We start from the raw sequence: 16,251 nt of genomic DNA, 5'->3' as shown, positions 1-16,251 counted from the left end.
CCTTAAAATAGCAAAGACGGAACAACATGTCAGCTTCTCACAATTATATATCTGTTCATTATACTTTGTCAGATGTGTGAGAGACAAATAACTAAACATGCTACACTTACAAAGAAGTATCATTTCATTCATGAATTCCACACTTAATAGGTCAGCATTCATCAATATATATTGTTATAGATCAGTCTGGTGTATATGGCTGGAGAAGTAAATAAGTACAAGTCAGCCTGACTGTTTTTTAAAATGAAAGCTGGCAGGTGCCCTCAGCATGTCATATCTGAATGACTGGTACTACAGGGATTAACACTGTAACACAGCATGGACAATAATGGTGGACTGAACAGGAAAGCTTTATATCACACAAATAACTCATTGCCGTGACAGAATTAAGCCATCAAATTAACCGAAGTCCAGTTTAGTCAGGTATATCTTTACAAGATCTATATATCCTATCATGATGTCAATACCCATCAAGCATGACTGCCCATTGTGTCTATCTAACATGACACCTATTGTCCCCATCTTGCAACCAGCATGACCACCATAATCTCCATCCAGCATGATTGCCAATCCTTCCATTTCGCCTGACTGCCAATAGTCTCCATCCAGCATGACCACCTGTTGCATCCATGACCGCCAATCCTTCCATCTCTTGACCACCTACTGTTGAACCAGTAGACTAAAGTTAGGGGGCTGGGGGGTGGGGGGGCTGGAGAAGAGAGAAAGAGGGGGAGAGAAATATTTTGCTAGTGCTGACCTGACGTCCAAACCAGGTGTGCAACATAGGCCATGCTACCGCCCTAATCAACTGATCTCTAAAGTTGCCCATTTTATTACCTTTATCACTTGTCCTTCAACTGTCATGCAGTGCTTTCTACAAGGTATATCTACCTGGGCAACCACTTTCCTCACTGGGTCTAAAGTGAGAAGGGAAATGAACAGTTAAAAAGAATGAATGTGTCTATTAACTGAAGCCCATAGATTCCAAATGAAGTCAAGTTTTGTCAGTGGGATACTGGTCAGTCAGTACACACAGGTCTCTGTGAACCTGAATGACATATGACATGTTTAAAAACCTGAGGTAGCCAGCACAACTGAAGACAAAACATACTACTTGTGGACAACTATTCTGCACAAGTGCCATCCATGAACCAGTTTCTGCTTGATGGAAGGCTAACTGTTTGTGTTGACCAGGCCTAGTTGGTGAAGTATGACCATGCAATAGGTGTACAGGGAGTAGTGATGGAATGCTGCTGCTTGCCTGTTGTATCTGTACCCTGCAGCACCCTGACATGTTGGCTGTCTTACACAATCACATCTATGGAACTGTTCATGATAAAAAAAACCCTTTCATTGACTATAATAGCATAATATGTTTGATCAAATCTTTCAAGTCTCACATTCTAAATGAATGACTCAACAAACATTATAAACTAACTACCAAGTAACATCAGTTTACTTTCAGTACAGCACTGGCTGCAAGTCTACTACAAATGTATGGTTAAACAGGGACGGGAAAACTGATCATATATTTAGATCGCATTACTCAACCCAAAATTATCCTACACACAATATAACTTTAATTTTAAAAAAGGCCATATTGTCTTTGAACATATGAAATCAGTGATAACTATAGTGTATAAGCCAATATTATGACACAGACTGTGTGTTGTTACCAAGACAAGCCTACACTTAACTGCAACATTTTCCCCTTCATTAAATCAACTGTTACCAGGTCAGCCCTAGAGGCTTGAAGACAAGTAGCTTACTACAATCTGTAATGGATGCAGACACCCTCAATACCCTATCAAAGACTTGCGGTGCAAATCACTTCTGTAACAGGTTATGGCATACTTTCTCCACATCAAACACACAGCTTCACAGGCTACTCTGAACACAATTCTGTAAGCTGATTGGCTTAAAGTATCTCTTGAACACACTTAAACAAAGGCATATTTGATCAATTGTTTTGTAATTTATAATAAGAGGTATGATGTAGATGAAAGAATTAAATCTCTAATTAAATGCTGATTGATATTTTTTCAAAATCCAAACCTATTCAAAATGTCATAGAAGACATAGGGTTTATGAAATACACCATATTTCTTCTTTTGAATTATTGAATGATGAAGACAAGTCTTTTAATGTATGTTGGCATCGTCAGTAATAGTAGGTGCTTGTATCATTTATTTGTGAAACATGTTGCATCTGTGGCTCTTCTGTCCTTGTCACAAACTGAAAGCCCTGTGATGTCCTGACATATCACCTCAGTCATGGTAGTATCTGCAGGAGCTACCTGGCAACCCTGTGTACATAGCGGCTTCTTACCACACGTCTTCATCTCAGTATCAATCAAAAGTATATGAAAGCTCATTCAAACTTACAAAAACACATCTTACATTTAATTTCCTGGTTTCAGTACGGATATCATGTTAATTGGAGACTCAATGGCTAATGTGGTATGTCATATTATAATGATTATAACTGATAATACTATTTTTCGAAGCTATGTTGATGGTTTGTTTCCAGGACAACTGCACCTACCTGCCACAGATGAGACTGGCACTTTTTCCCATGGAGAGCCCTATTTTCGTGGATTAAGTTAACTGTTGTGGACAGGTAAAGTATATCCCATGCCTGTCTGAGCAGACCACACTTGAGATAGTCGCTGGATGTCTGGGTTTCGCTCCGTGTTGGCTCTGGTAGCCTCCGCCATATACCCTACCAACTACAGGTAATCAGCACATATCACCACCCCAAAACCTGCCAGTTTACCCTGCTTCCACTGTTGACCACACTCCTGGGACTACTGCACACCACTTGTCACACCTCTCATACAGTACTAATCTCATCCAGCTCACACATTTATTGTAAGCCTGATCAGTCCTTTATTGGTCAAAGGGGTGGCAGGTAGACAGGTATGGCAACAGGCAGAGGTTTTAAACAGGTAATGTTATCAGGCCAGTTACAACAGATCTGAGCCAATGGCACAATTAATCACCCCCCAGCATATGTCGTAGGACGCAGGATAAAGAAGTCAACCTGACCCACCAGATTCTTCATAGCTGCTTCATCAAAGAAATAGAAATTCTTTGAAACCTATCTTCAGGAAAACTTGTTTCTTCTGTGAAAACCTCTACAATCTTACGACATACCACTTGTAGCATGATCAACTTACAAACAAACATATTCTTAGTGATGAAATAATGCTACAAACAAACATAGAGCTGAACCCCATTATCTCAGACTTGGATGTATAAAACTCCCAGTCTCTGTGACTGCAGCAAATTCTTACTATATTGACCACTGTTTTAAACTGCATTGAATTAGATGTCTTTAAATCCAGGTGGTCTTGAACTCAATTTATAGAACCAAGAGTTAAAAATTAATGTTTTTAAAGCACAAATTAGAATATATATAATCTGGAAAAGATGCCTAAAGATGAGTATTGTGGATGTAACAAACAGTTCTATTTACATATGTATATATATTTTATTAAAGTTATTTACTTGACATACAAGGTGTGATGTGTGGTTTTCTGTTGACTGTGGGCTAGGTCACACAGAATGTTATGTCTGATGTGCCAAATTCAGAATAAATTAACCTATTTAGCTGGTTCAGACAAAAGATATTGACCATTCCACTATCATATGAAGGTATTTACTGTTAACAACAAATGCTGCTGGAACTCCGAGTGTGCGTGCGTGCGTGCGTGCATGCGTGTGTGCGTGCATGTGTTTTGTTTCGCTTTTCCCCCCTATCTGTACATGTCCTGTGTGGTATGGGAGGTAGGAGTTGCCATACACACACTATTTACTGGCTACCTACAGCCATGAAACACTGGGCTACACCACTGCCAGCCAGTCAGTAGGGCCTGAGGTGGTCATCCTCAACACATTCAGGCAAACAACATCTCCAGCTAGATTATTTATTTATCTATAAAATAATCATACACTGGCAAAAAGTGAGGTTTCTCTTCACTATTTCTTAGATCCAATAAAACCTGTTAGTGTACACTGTGAATAATGGCAAGGTTGTACTTATATTTGTAAATGTGGCATGGTAATCCAGCTGGTCAAGTCCCACTCAGATGTTGATTAACCCTTCATGGTTCACCCTGGACTGCCTGCAGCCCAAGGTACAACAGCTTGAACACTTTAACACTCAAATACAGTTAGGTTTCAGTGATGTGTTTAATGTCATGTATTAAAATGCATGAAACGCATGGATGAAAAATATTTCAGTTTTAATAAGTCACTAAAATTGGTTTTCCTACAATGCTGTTGATAGGTATCATACAGCAAACTGTACACACTATTTACTGGCTGACTGGCTAGATATCTCCAGCACAGGCTGAACAGAGGGGGTAATGAGCCATCCCCAATATTAATCACCCTGTCTATCCACGCAGGGGACCTCACTGTATGGCACACCCAACCCAATTCACATTGGTAAGTATTGGAGGGGGGGTCCTTGGGGATTATTAATCTGCTTTAATCCAAGGACAAACTCTCAACAATCTTTCATTTTGTTACTGTTACATGTGGAACAAAGTAAGGATGGTAAGAAAGTTACTCCTAAATCCCAATTCAATCCCAATAACTGTAAAGTTAGTGTGACAAATTAATGCCAGAACCACAGAAATATGTATATGAATGCTCTGCCCAAAAAGGGAATAACACGCTTTCATCTGTTGTATTACAAAACTTGATCAGAAGTGGTTGTAGGTTCTGAGTTCTTCTTCTCTCCCTTTATATACCCGGTATGTGTATACATGTTATGCACGATTTCAATAATGGTGTAATCAAGCAATGAATGTGCTGGGAATCTTGCAATGAGAAGTGTAAAATAGGACTTAAAGACCAACAATATGCCACATAAACTACTAAGATGATATTAATTTGCCTTTACAAACAAATTAAAGCAAATATCAAATTACTACGTGCCTCACAGGAGACAGCAAATCTTTACAATATGTATGAAAGTTTTCCGTTTCATGTGTCTGTAGAATGACATACATTCAACCCAAACTGATACAAGTCCATTTCATTGATAATGTATGAAGTGAAGTCTCCTCCAACAAACTAATAATCTCTCATATCAAAGGCCATTATCAGGCAGCTAGTCTGTTTGCCACATCCTACATAGCCTCAGATTGACACAACAGACCCTATAGTTCCAAATAGTCTTCAAACTGCCAATACAATCACTGACATTTAATTGAGCAAAAACATTTTGTCACTTGACCCTTGCTGACTAAGTACAACCCTTTAGCTAGAAGACTATAAGGTATTTCTGGAATTCACTCTTTGTCATAAAAGAAGTTTAGATTGGTAAGAATAAAAGACTACACACCAGTTCATTTAGATGCACAAATCTTACAAATATTAATATATACTTATAAGACTGCCACACATAAAGCAGATATGAAAAGGTGGTCAAATTGTAACTGAATAATTCCAATCAAACAGGTCCTTGTCAGGCTGAATCAGTCAACTACTGACCACCTTGCTTACCCTCAGGGTGGAGAGGCAGTTATGTTGGGGAAGTCTATCACAGCTGACTATAACAAGAACATTAGGATCAATATGTTCCGGCCAAACAACAGCTTAGTCTTGACATTTACACATACCCGTGTCAACACGGATCTTGTCAGTGTACAGGCTACCATATTCTCAAACATGGGGAGTAAGCTGTAGGTTGTCGTCTATCAGTACTGGACTGGCTGGCACACACCATGAGCCACAAATACAAGCTTTTCCATAAAGGTGCTGGGGCAAAACATGGTGACATGCTTATCTGGCCAGCTGCATGTACAACAGGGCTATCCTGGTTGGGTTTCCATCAGGGCTGGGGCTGATTACTCAAGTACCAGTGTCAGATAAATAAGTTTTACTTCCCAGGTCATAGGATGTCTACCCGTTCCAGCCCTAGTTCTCACCATGCAATCTTTATGCTTACCCTAACCAAAATATGCAGTTTTTTCCCCTACTACTTCCCTTGGGAAGGACCAAGACAATGACAGGAGTTGTTCTCCACTAAATTACTTTCTTGTGTTGCTGAGAAAACTCTTAACAGAAACAGCTCCAGTCAACATACCATTTCAAACAGTTCTCATTTGTTTTAGTGAATGACTGTAACCTCTGACCTCTGATTCTTTCTGAGCCAAGATGGCAGAACAGTAAACATTCTGCTAATGTGATATGACGACAGTTAATTTATTACATACAAACTACTGTGGTATGTTTACAAATACTGAATGACAGAAATTCGTATTTCATATTACACTATTCATAAGGTGTGGACCTAGAAGAGATCTAAACAAATGTTCAACGTTTCCTTAATAGGTAAGAGTAATGACCTGTGGAGTATCTACGGTAAGTCCCCAATAGGCCATATCTTCAGTGGCCAATGGTATAGTCAAATCACCTCCACAACAAATCCCAGTTTTGATGATCCAGAAGGTAAATAGGCCAGCAGGCATGCCGTTACCAGTGAAGTTACAAGTGAAGCTAAGTTCCAGTGCACTCTGGGAGGAGGGTGTTTTTATAATGGCTTTTAGTATTTGTTGAGCTTGTCATTTAGAATTTTACTGACACCCTATAGCATGAGGTATTAGTATACACCACTTATTTCAACAAATAACTTACATTAAGTCCTCATAAATTACGGATAATAAACACTGATTTTTACACTATTTGAAAACGAAAAATCCTTTATGAAGCCTATTCACTGGTAATGTACTAAGTAAGGCATAAATATTACATGTCAGGTAAACATTATCAAGCAGCAATATATATTAACAAAAACATTCAGTCGATCTTTCCCTAAAACCTTGGTCTGTTGTGATTCATTTTACAACAGTATTTCACTATCATCCCCCTGCTTCAGTGCAGTGTGGGAGGGAGGTGACTGATCCTTGACACTTACCATTTGGATGAAACTGAATAACAAGGCTAAAACAAGACAGGATCATCACCTTAGGGGTACTATTCCATATCACAAATTGCTGCAGCTAAAATACCAAATGCCAAACTGATAAGTACAAATTCACATATTTTATTGATATTATTAATAAGTTTAAGGACATCACAATAGGATTTCAATGTATATCAAGTTTTTCTGTGGGCAAGTGGAGGGGCATATGGTTACAGTTACCTTTCTAACATGTATATAAATACAATACCAATAAGAACATGCAATTTTTAGGCCTTTTATGCTCAAATGGTTATAATTTAATGATATCACAATTGATTTCCCTTTAGAAAAGTTACTTTCACATTTTTATCATTTGGAAATCTCTGAGAATGGTCGATATACAAGAGTTTCTGGTATTCTAACAGAAATAAATTGAATTTTGTAAAGTGTTCCTATTAAGATATTATGATAATCTGTGCTCTTGCGGTCTTCAAACACTAATTAGCCCACAATAGTCCACTGAAATAGCAGAAAAATGGCCTCACAATGTCTGTGGCCCAATATTTCATATGCGTTATAAAAAAGCAAAAATAATGACTTGTCTTCCGAATGTCAGATGTGCTCATCTCAAGAGGCAAGTTATAGTTGAATATGCCATGAACAATGTCAGTTCTCCAATATCCCATTTATGAAATTCTATCTATTCTGAAGCAGCCATGAGACCCCCAGTAAGTCCCTCAACACCTGCCCTAACCCAGTTGTCACGAGGACACTCACTGCATAATCAATGGTTGGCTCAATGGTCATCCCATGTCTCATATTCAGACCTAACATTAGCAATCTGGATATCTGACACCATAAACTTCATCCTGATATATACCTACCAGTGAAATAATACTTAGGAATCAAGATAGTTGGTACAAAAATTGAAGAAGAGAATTGTAAAAGGCTTCTGTAGGTTGACTGTAGTCATGTTTTAGGGGTAATTTCATATGCATTAAAAACATGGACACAGCTAAATATTGGACTCACTAACATTATTTTATGCACAAATTTCACCTCATCATCATCAATTAAAGACTTACTATAGTTTGCAAGTGACTTCCTTTATTTAGTTAGAAATGATGTTCTGAGGATACTAAATCAATAAGGAATCAATAAATAATTTCTTAACTCCCTTCAACGGACACAACACACACTATATTTTAATATCAGGCACAGCTTTGGTGGTAATGATCATGGCTTTTTGCACTCATGTATGGCTAAATGGCTAGATCATTTATGTTAATGGACAAAATCACAGAGAAAAAGAATGCACCCCTGGCATGGCCCACCTCTCCTGTGACAAGTATTTCAACTAGACATTAATACAACGCATCATTGAACAGAATAACCCACAGCCATTCACAAAAAGCCCCCAATAATTTATCTATATCATGACAAAAACTACATGGTTTAACTCAAACAAAGCATGATTTTAATACATAGATATATATACACTGACGTCTGAATGCCAGCCCTGTTAAGGAGTTAAGCCATGCAAGGAAGACGGGTTTAGACGGGACTGGGAGATCAGGTAAGTGCAGACTAAAGACCCCCTGCTTGGCTATCACTGTCCAATCCTGACAGCATCATTCCTAACTGTCTTCCTAACAACGCTCCTTGTACCTTCCAAAACACCCGGCTTATCTGCTCTATCATCCTCTAGTTACTTACCTGGATACACTCTGGCCTTGTTTCTAGATACCTAGAAGGGGCATTAATGCTATCGATATAGGATTAGCTGTCATTGTCAGGAACATTCAAGAACTGCTTCGATACCGGACATATTTTCCCCAATTGTATAGTTTCTCCTCTCCTCACATCAAAGGGAAACAGTATTGCACAGTCTATGGAGAGGTTTTCTTCACTATTGTCTTCCTAAAGAAGGAAGGCAGGGAGAAGAGTGTCACCTGATCAATGGTATAATCTTCTGAATATCATGAATGTACAGTTAGGTCATAGGTCTCCTCAGGTTAACTGGTCGCATTAAGGTTCACAAAAGAAGCACTAACATAAAGACAAGTTGTTGGATGCACATTTTACCTACCTACCATATTCAACGTATTCAGGGCCCCTCCCTAATAAGTGTAACACATTAGAAATATATTGAATGCATCCCCTACCTGCATTCCCAATTCATAAAATGTTCAACCTCTTCTAATTTTCAAATTACTACGCTAAACTGTATTGTGATCAACAACTAAATGAGGTACCATATTTTCTTGAATATAGATATTTGAGATAATACGTTAAGAGACAATGACTGTTCGACATTGTCCTTTGTGCAGAGATTAAGATTGTCTTGGAAACATAACCAGAAATAGCTATTACCTGTGCACACGTTTCCTCCCAATCTACTGCTGATTCAGTTCAAATATACCGGTTCCTAAAAAGTAACTACAAACAAATTTGCTGCAATGATCGGAAAGGTTACATTGTAAACTATTGGGATTTTGCCAGAAATGTTACATTGCAATATCATGTTATTTTAGTTGCAAAAATCAATAGAGATGATTACACAATGCCATTTTCGAAAGTAGTCGAATGTAGCATATGTTATATTTGGGATTGCACTATCTAAATTCTAGTACTTCGTTTGGGTTGAGTCCCATCCGGGATTCGAACCCACACCCTCAGAGTCAGGCACCTAATCGCCAGCACACAAAGTCAGCTAGGAAGTTGCGATGGCTGAGCGGGTTAGGTGGCTGACTTTGTGTGATTTTCAAAATGTTCCTCATTAGTGCCCCCCATTTCCTGAGGTATCATAGCAGGAGACCTTTAAGCTTTTAATTAGTAAAGCTAAATGCAACTAGGCACTAAATGCAACAAATACAGTATTTACTCTCCCTGCAATGGAGCTCCAATATGAAATATATTCCAGCATGAATGGCCCCTATAATGTAGGGGTATGAAGCATGTGTGGTCAGGGAGAAACACCACTAATCTAATTCATTCCTATCTACAACCCATTTGGATGTCTTTTGGGTTCATTTCTTAAAAGTTTGAGACAAAACATACAAATTCTCAAGTTTAAAACTGGTGTGAGATAAGCTGAGACAGGTTAATGAAGGTTTAATGTCAGTATACACAAATACGCATCGTAACACAATGAATGAAGACTATAATGCCACCTTTATCAGAGTGTGTGAATGATCAGTCACAGGAAGTGTCCTGCCACAATGACACTTGCAGCATATGTATTAGTGTAAACCACACACCTGAATTCAAATCACAACCATGGGAAGGTGCTAAAAGAATATATACCGCCAACAAAGAACACTACAATAATGTGTGTATGATACACAATAGCCAACCCTGATGTAAATGCTTCTGAAGTACTTTACAGAACCAAGAACAACTTTATAATGAATATGCTATTTTCAAATTTATCATGGTGTCCATTTTTCAACAACTTAAAAAGACGTTAATTGTGTGAGATACTTCTCTAAATGACTTGTTATTGTATAAACAGTAAAGATTGACATTAGGGAACCAACAAATACTGACATGTTAGTCAGATTACTTTCAACCATAGCTACTTTGTACTGTGGCTTAACACACTGTAAGCTACATTTTGCTGATGTAAGTGAGTCAGTGAGTTCAGTTTTACGCCACTTTTAGCAATATTCCAGGAATATCACGGCGGGGGCACCAGAAATGGGGTTCACATATTGTACCTATGTGGGGAATTGAACCCGGGTCTTCGGCATGACGAGTCAACGCTTTAACTACTAGGCTACCCCACCGCCCATTTTGCTGATGTAGAAACTTGTAACTGTAAAATGTGCACTAAATATTTCAAGATCACATAGGAAAGAAATGTACCATGTTTCAATGCAAAACACGTAATTAAACTTGAAGACAAATGGCAGAGGTTTCAATTGTTAAATTAGCACCATGTGGACATCATGATGACCTTCATCTGATATATATGTGAGGGGTGGGTATCGTAGAGAATTTTCATATTGCGATATATTGCGATGCGAAAGCATATATTCCGATACAATAATCGAGTTAATGCTTGACTTATAAAGCAAAAACACAACAAAATCACTATGCTTGATTAGGCTTTAAATAAAAACTTTTAATCATGACAAAATAAAAATGTAAATAATATTTTGCACAAATGAAACAAGGAAAGGAACAATTTAAAAAACGGAAATATCCGAAGATTTCCAAGTGTTACGAAGTTTTCCGAATGCATGTCAAAATACCAGTTTTCGATCAGCATATCGCAATACGTATCGTTTTCATGTCTGAACCGGTTACATTACGCAGCCCTAGTATATGTACAGGTCATCTCCTGAAACCTCAACATCTGGTGTACACAGCACACTTGGTCTTAAAAATTTAAATCATCACTTCAATATGATAGAAATACAAAAACAGTCATGCCACACTGTCAACAACTAAGTGATGTTGGCTTCACATGTGGCTTCAATGGACAAGAAATTGGTAAACATTTATAGCTTATATCCTAATACAGTTAGAATGTTGCCAGTAACACTCAATATATGACAAAAAGCATGCGCAGGAGACAGTGAAAGTTAATCAAGGCAAGACTCATGACTGTGCTGGCTGGAGGTATCGGCATATATGTCTGAGTGTATCAGTGATCATGACAGGTGACAACTCCATGGTGACACATTTGTTTGGTACCATAGAAGTGCCATATTTCCTCTAATAAGTGCCTGAGCACTTATTTTATCAACAGACTTCCAGACAAGGCGCTTATTAGAAGCACAGTGCTTATTGGAGACCTGACGCTTATTGTAAACATTAATTACATGGAACCCCCTGATTGCAGCTTCAACAATTGCATAATGTCCATCAACAAGTGCCATGTGGAGGACAGGCAGTTATGACTGAAGGGACCATTCTTTGATTAATATATTTTGGGATCAAGGGAGAATACATTTTTAAAAAACATACCTGTCGATTATTAGTATAGACCTGACACTTTTTAGAGACCCAGCACTTATTTCGTAAACCACTGCTTTACCCCTGGTGTTTATAAGATGCCCGGCGCTTATTAGAGGAAATACTGTGTATTGATATCAGCCACAACACAGAGCAAATGCCATTTTAAGTTTCAGACCCAGTTCACTACGCAATCTTAACATTCTTCACTCAATGTCAGTCATAAGACTCAGTTCTGGACTGGAACCCTGCCCTGTATTGCCTCATGAAAAGACATACTGATGGATAGTTTCTATGTGTGGGTTACTTCTCTCAGCAGCCAAAACGTATAAAGCCATTCTTTCACCAATACAAAGAAGATACTCACTCATCAGATTTTTCAGATCTTGTTCCATCATTCCATGATGCCCTGGACTTGTAGTCATGAGGGAGTGTGGCCCGTGTGTGGCTGTTCACACCATCGTAGCGGTTGAAGTTGTGTGTTGAGTTGGTGGAGTTGCTGGTGAATGTTTGTGACTTAGTTAGGTTCCTGTATCCCTCAATGTAGCGTTTCTCTTCTAGTATAGCATCCCTGCTGACCCCGCCCACTGTCCGGCGTGCATAGCGCTTGCTGGGGGACCTGCAGGAGTGGGGCACATGGTCAGCTACACACAAACCTACACCACATTTCCTCCACTCTTACAATCATTATCATTTACCTGGGTTTACTTTATTTTATTGAAGATAACAGGAGTGTTCATTTCTTTGCACATAAAAGCAGTATATCATTTGGTTTAGAAACTAATCATGTTCAAACATAATTTCTTACTTTGATTAGGATATGGAAACACAACTGTCACGTAATATCCCTATTTCTGTGTAATGATATACAAGTTTGAGAAATTCTTCACCTGATTAACTTTTCTTAATCCATATTAACTTTTTGAGTAAGAACAGCACTTATCAAACTGTGAGCTGTGAGGTGTATACAGACAGCCCTCCTGTCTTCTAGGTTACATGAAGCTGGGGGTGAACATGTTAGGGATACCGTTGATACTGAGATATACAGTATGTCAGTAGTTTTAGTCAGTGTGTAAGCATCAGTATATATAGGTGCACTGCAGTAATACATCATTAGATACAAGATATCTCATGTTAGAACACAACATATGACAGAACCTTACTTTCCACACCAACAACTACGTGACTATATACATGTGTAGGAGGTAGTGAACAGACACGGACCAAGTTCAATCAGCTATAAAATCAATACTCTATATTCTTAAAATATCATGTCCACTTGTATTATGATATGTACATTGATATGTACAAGATAGCCCAACAAAAATCACAAAGATTACAAAGACTGCACTGTCAAATGACTTGAAACGGGGGAACATGGAGGACGAAATGTATTTTCATTGATGACATCTCTCCGAGTGTCGGTCCACCATACAACATGTACAGCAATAGTTTTAAGACCATCAAGACGGGGGGACATGGAGGATGAAATGTATTTTCATTGATGACATCTCTCTGAGTGTCGGTCCACCATACAACATGTACAGCAATAAGACCATCAAGACGGGGGGACATGGAGGATGAAATGTATTTTCATTGATGACATCTCTCTGAGTGTCGGTCCACCATACAACATGTACAGCAATAAGACCATCAAGACGGGGGGACATGAAATAATGATTGGAAGGTAACTCAAATGATATCATGAATACAAGGTATCTCCACTGCACAAGCCCTTTTAAGACAAGGTAATGATTTCAAGGTATCTCAGCTGTATGTCTAACAAAAAACCATTTCAGACCAGTTGACATTAGACTTGAATTTTAGGCACAGAAATGCACATTTACAAAATATAAAATGGAATAAAGCCCAAATGGAATCAAGAAAGCTGCCTAAGATAGAGGCAATCTAGACATGTCCAATGATTCTACATTTGAGGTGGCCACCTATATATAATTATTCTCTACGGTCTGGGAAACAGACTTGCTGCACATGTATAACAATAAACCCCTAGAGATCAGTGAACACCATATAACGACTGCAAGTTATCTCTCCTACGTGTACAGCAATAAAACCTAGAGACTGGTGGCCTGGTAATATCAGGACTACAGGGTATGTCTACTGCATGTATAACACTGAACCCTTGAGACCAGTGGACATGAATAACAATAAACCTTTAAGACCAGTTGGTGGACATGATATAATGAGCGTAAGGTATCTCCACAGTTGAGATAACAATAAGCTTGTAACACCAATGGAAACAACATAATGATTGCAAGGTAGAACTATCTCCACTGAACGATTGAGGTTGGTGGACATGCTATGAATAGTGAGAATAAAGCAGGAATGAGATTGCCCAATGAAAAATGTCCTCGTAGATGTTGGTCGTATTAACAAATCTGCAATGGATTTCCTTATAAAGGTCAAATAAAACCAAACACATTTTTGGTATGAACATTTTCAAAATTGGGATCTGAATATTAAACTTGCATGAAAAAGTGCTACTTTTTGGAGTGAACTGTGAATATTTGCTACATTCCTTGATAACAGCAGGTGCTAGTGGACCACTATAACCTGACATGATCTACATCCACTATCTTGATAGGATACTTATAACTTCTTCCATCCTGATGCACTGTGTATTTGTGTGACCTCCAACACCCTGTACAGAGGGCCTGACCATTATATGGAGGGGATTATCTCATTTTGTTACTACAGAACAGGCAGAACAGTGAAACCATAAACACTTTGGACAACCACTGCAGGTCAATATATATGCTTATTGTTATTAATCAGCATAAACATCAGTAGGACATGAACACTACATCAGGGTATTGTGTGGGGGTATTTGACATGCATGGCAGCCATATAGCTTGTTGAATACACCTTTTCTACCTTGACAACTTTATACCCACATTCAATTCATAATATGGCAAGAGGCTCCACAGTTATGGTAGAACAAAGTGAATGTGACAGACTGAGTTGATTCAATTAAACAATATATACAACTCATACGTCAACTTAGAGGTATGAGTCCTAAAGAGAACAATAGACTGATTTAAATGACTTTGTTGATTTATACAAAGTTCCATGTGCCTCCAGAATATAAACGGGCATGGTTCAACCTGGAAAGCTAGACAACAATAGTACTAAACTCTTACATCTCTAACATACCAAAATCTTACAAATGTCAGGGAAACATCTTAGCATATAATATTTGATATCTAAGCCAGTCATCTACATACTCAGGAAGTCCAGATAGCAAGATCTTTGATTGATATTCAGAAATTTCTATTTTTCATGACACTCCAACCTTTGTCTCTGCTATGTGTATTAAGCATAGGTCTGTATTCCTCTCATAAGAAACTGGTGGTACTATGAAGCTGAACGTGGTCATACATGTGTCTTCTTATGCTTAAAATACATGTACATGTACATATAATACAAATCCTTAGGATTTTTCATGATTTACTTTACAAAAATATAAAACATGGTATTCTCAATAACCACAAGGCCTTGAAAGCTGAATCTTTGTTTAGATAATACTAGCTGTAAGAAGAGTCGTAGCTTCATGAAAGCATTTATCTTTGTTCATTGTATTTTTAAATGTACAAGACTGGAGAAACAAATTTGCTGAAACTTAGGATAGCAACATGTCTGCACAATATCGTTTATAGTCTTTGCACAGCACTTAGAAGTCAATATGATTTAAGCTTTGTAAGTCAACTAAATAACAGATATACTTTCCAAAAACAGAAACATAATTTATTCACAAACAAAAATGGATATGAAAGCTTGCAGGAATTTGTCACATAAATTGTGACCTTGGATTGATTATTTGGATGTCTGTGTCTGCTAAAGTGAGATGATGATGTGACAGCCCTTTACAAGAGCTCCATTAGTTCACAGTGATCACACAATGCCATTTTGAACATGATTTCTTTTTATGCCAGTGGAAAGTGATTGAAGATGTGATCATTTTGGTACTCAGTCTACAGTGGAAGAAGATATGGTCAAGTTAATATTCAGTCCAGAATGGATGAATATATAGACAATTTGATACCAAGGCTCAAACAAATAAATAGAGACATTTTTATTGTGAGTGCAGAATACAAGAATATACAGACATTTTGATACATAGACATCTCATACTCAGTCCATATTACTCCATTACATAAGTTGACCACTGAGTATATTCTCTGAGTGCACAGACTTACAGTCCAGACATCCTGAAAACGTGGAAAAAATTAGCACCCTGAGTTTTGAACTACCTGTATAAGCTTAAGTAGGACCATCTGGTAGCTATACACAAGCCTTACCTGCCCTAGAAGACAGCTATGCTAATTGCAGGCGTAGATGCCGACAGGCAGT

The 16,251-nt window shown here is 38.1% G+C and overlaps 1 protein-coding gene across 10 annotated transcripts in view; it reads right to left on the bottom strand.

Moving 5' to 3' along the window:
• LOC124256030 (tyrosine-protein phosphatase non-receptor type 4-like) overlaps nucleotides 1–16,251 on the bottom strand; it is a 124,817-nt gene that overhangs the window by 47,376 nt on the left and 61,190 nt on the right. For all 10 annotated transcript variants that reach the window (XM_046689953.1, XM_046689949.1, XM_046689955.1 and 7 more), the window contains one exon: nucleotides 12,248–12,499. In XM_046689953.1, the coding sequence (XP_046545909.1) occupies nucleotides 12,248–12,499 (252 nt within the window). The remainder of the gene's footprint in view (nucleotides 1–12,247; nucleotides 12,500–16,251) is intronic.

This window comes from Haliotis rubra, unplaced genomic scaffold (genome assembly GCF_003918875.1).
Source record: "Haliotis rubra isolate DU_JTF1 unplaced genomic scaffold, ASM391887v1 Scf615, whole genome shotgun sequence".
Lineage (NCBI taxonomy): Eukaryota > Metazoa > Mollusca > Gastropoda > Lepetellida > Haliotidae > Haliotis > Haliotis rubra.
The sequence above is the reverse complement of the archived record's forward strand: the minus strand, read 5'-3'. Positions and strand labels throughout refer to the sequence as shown.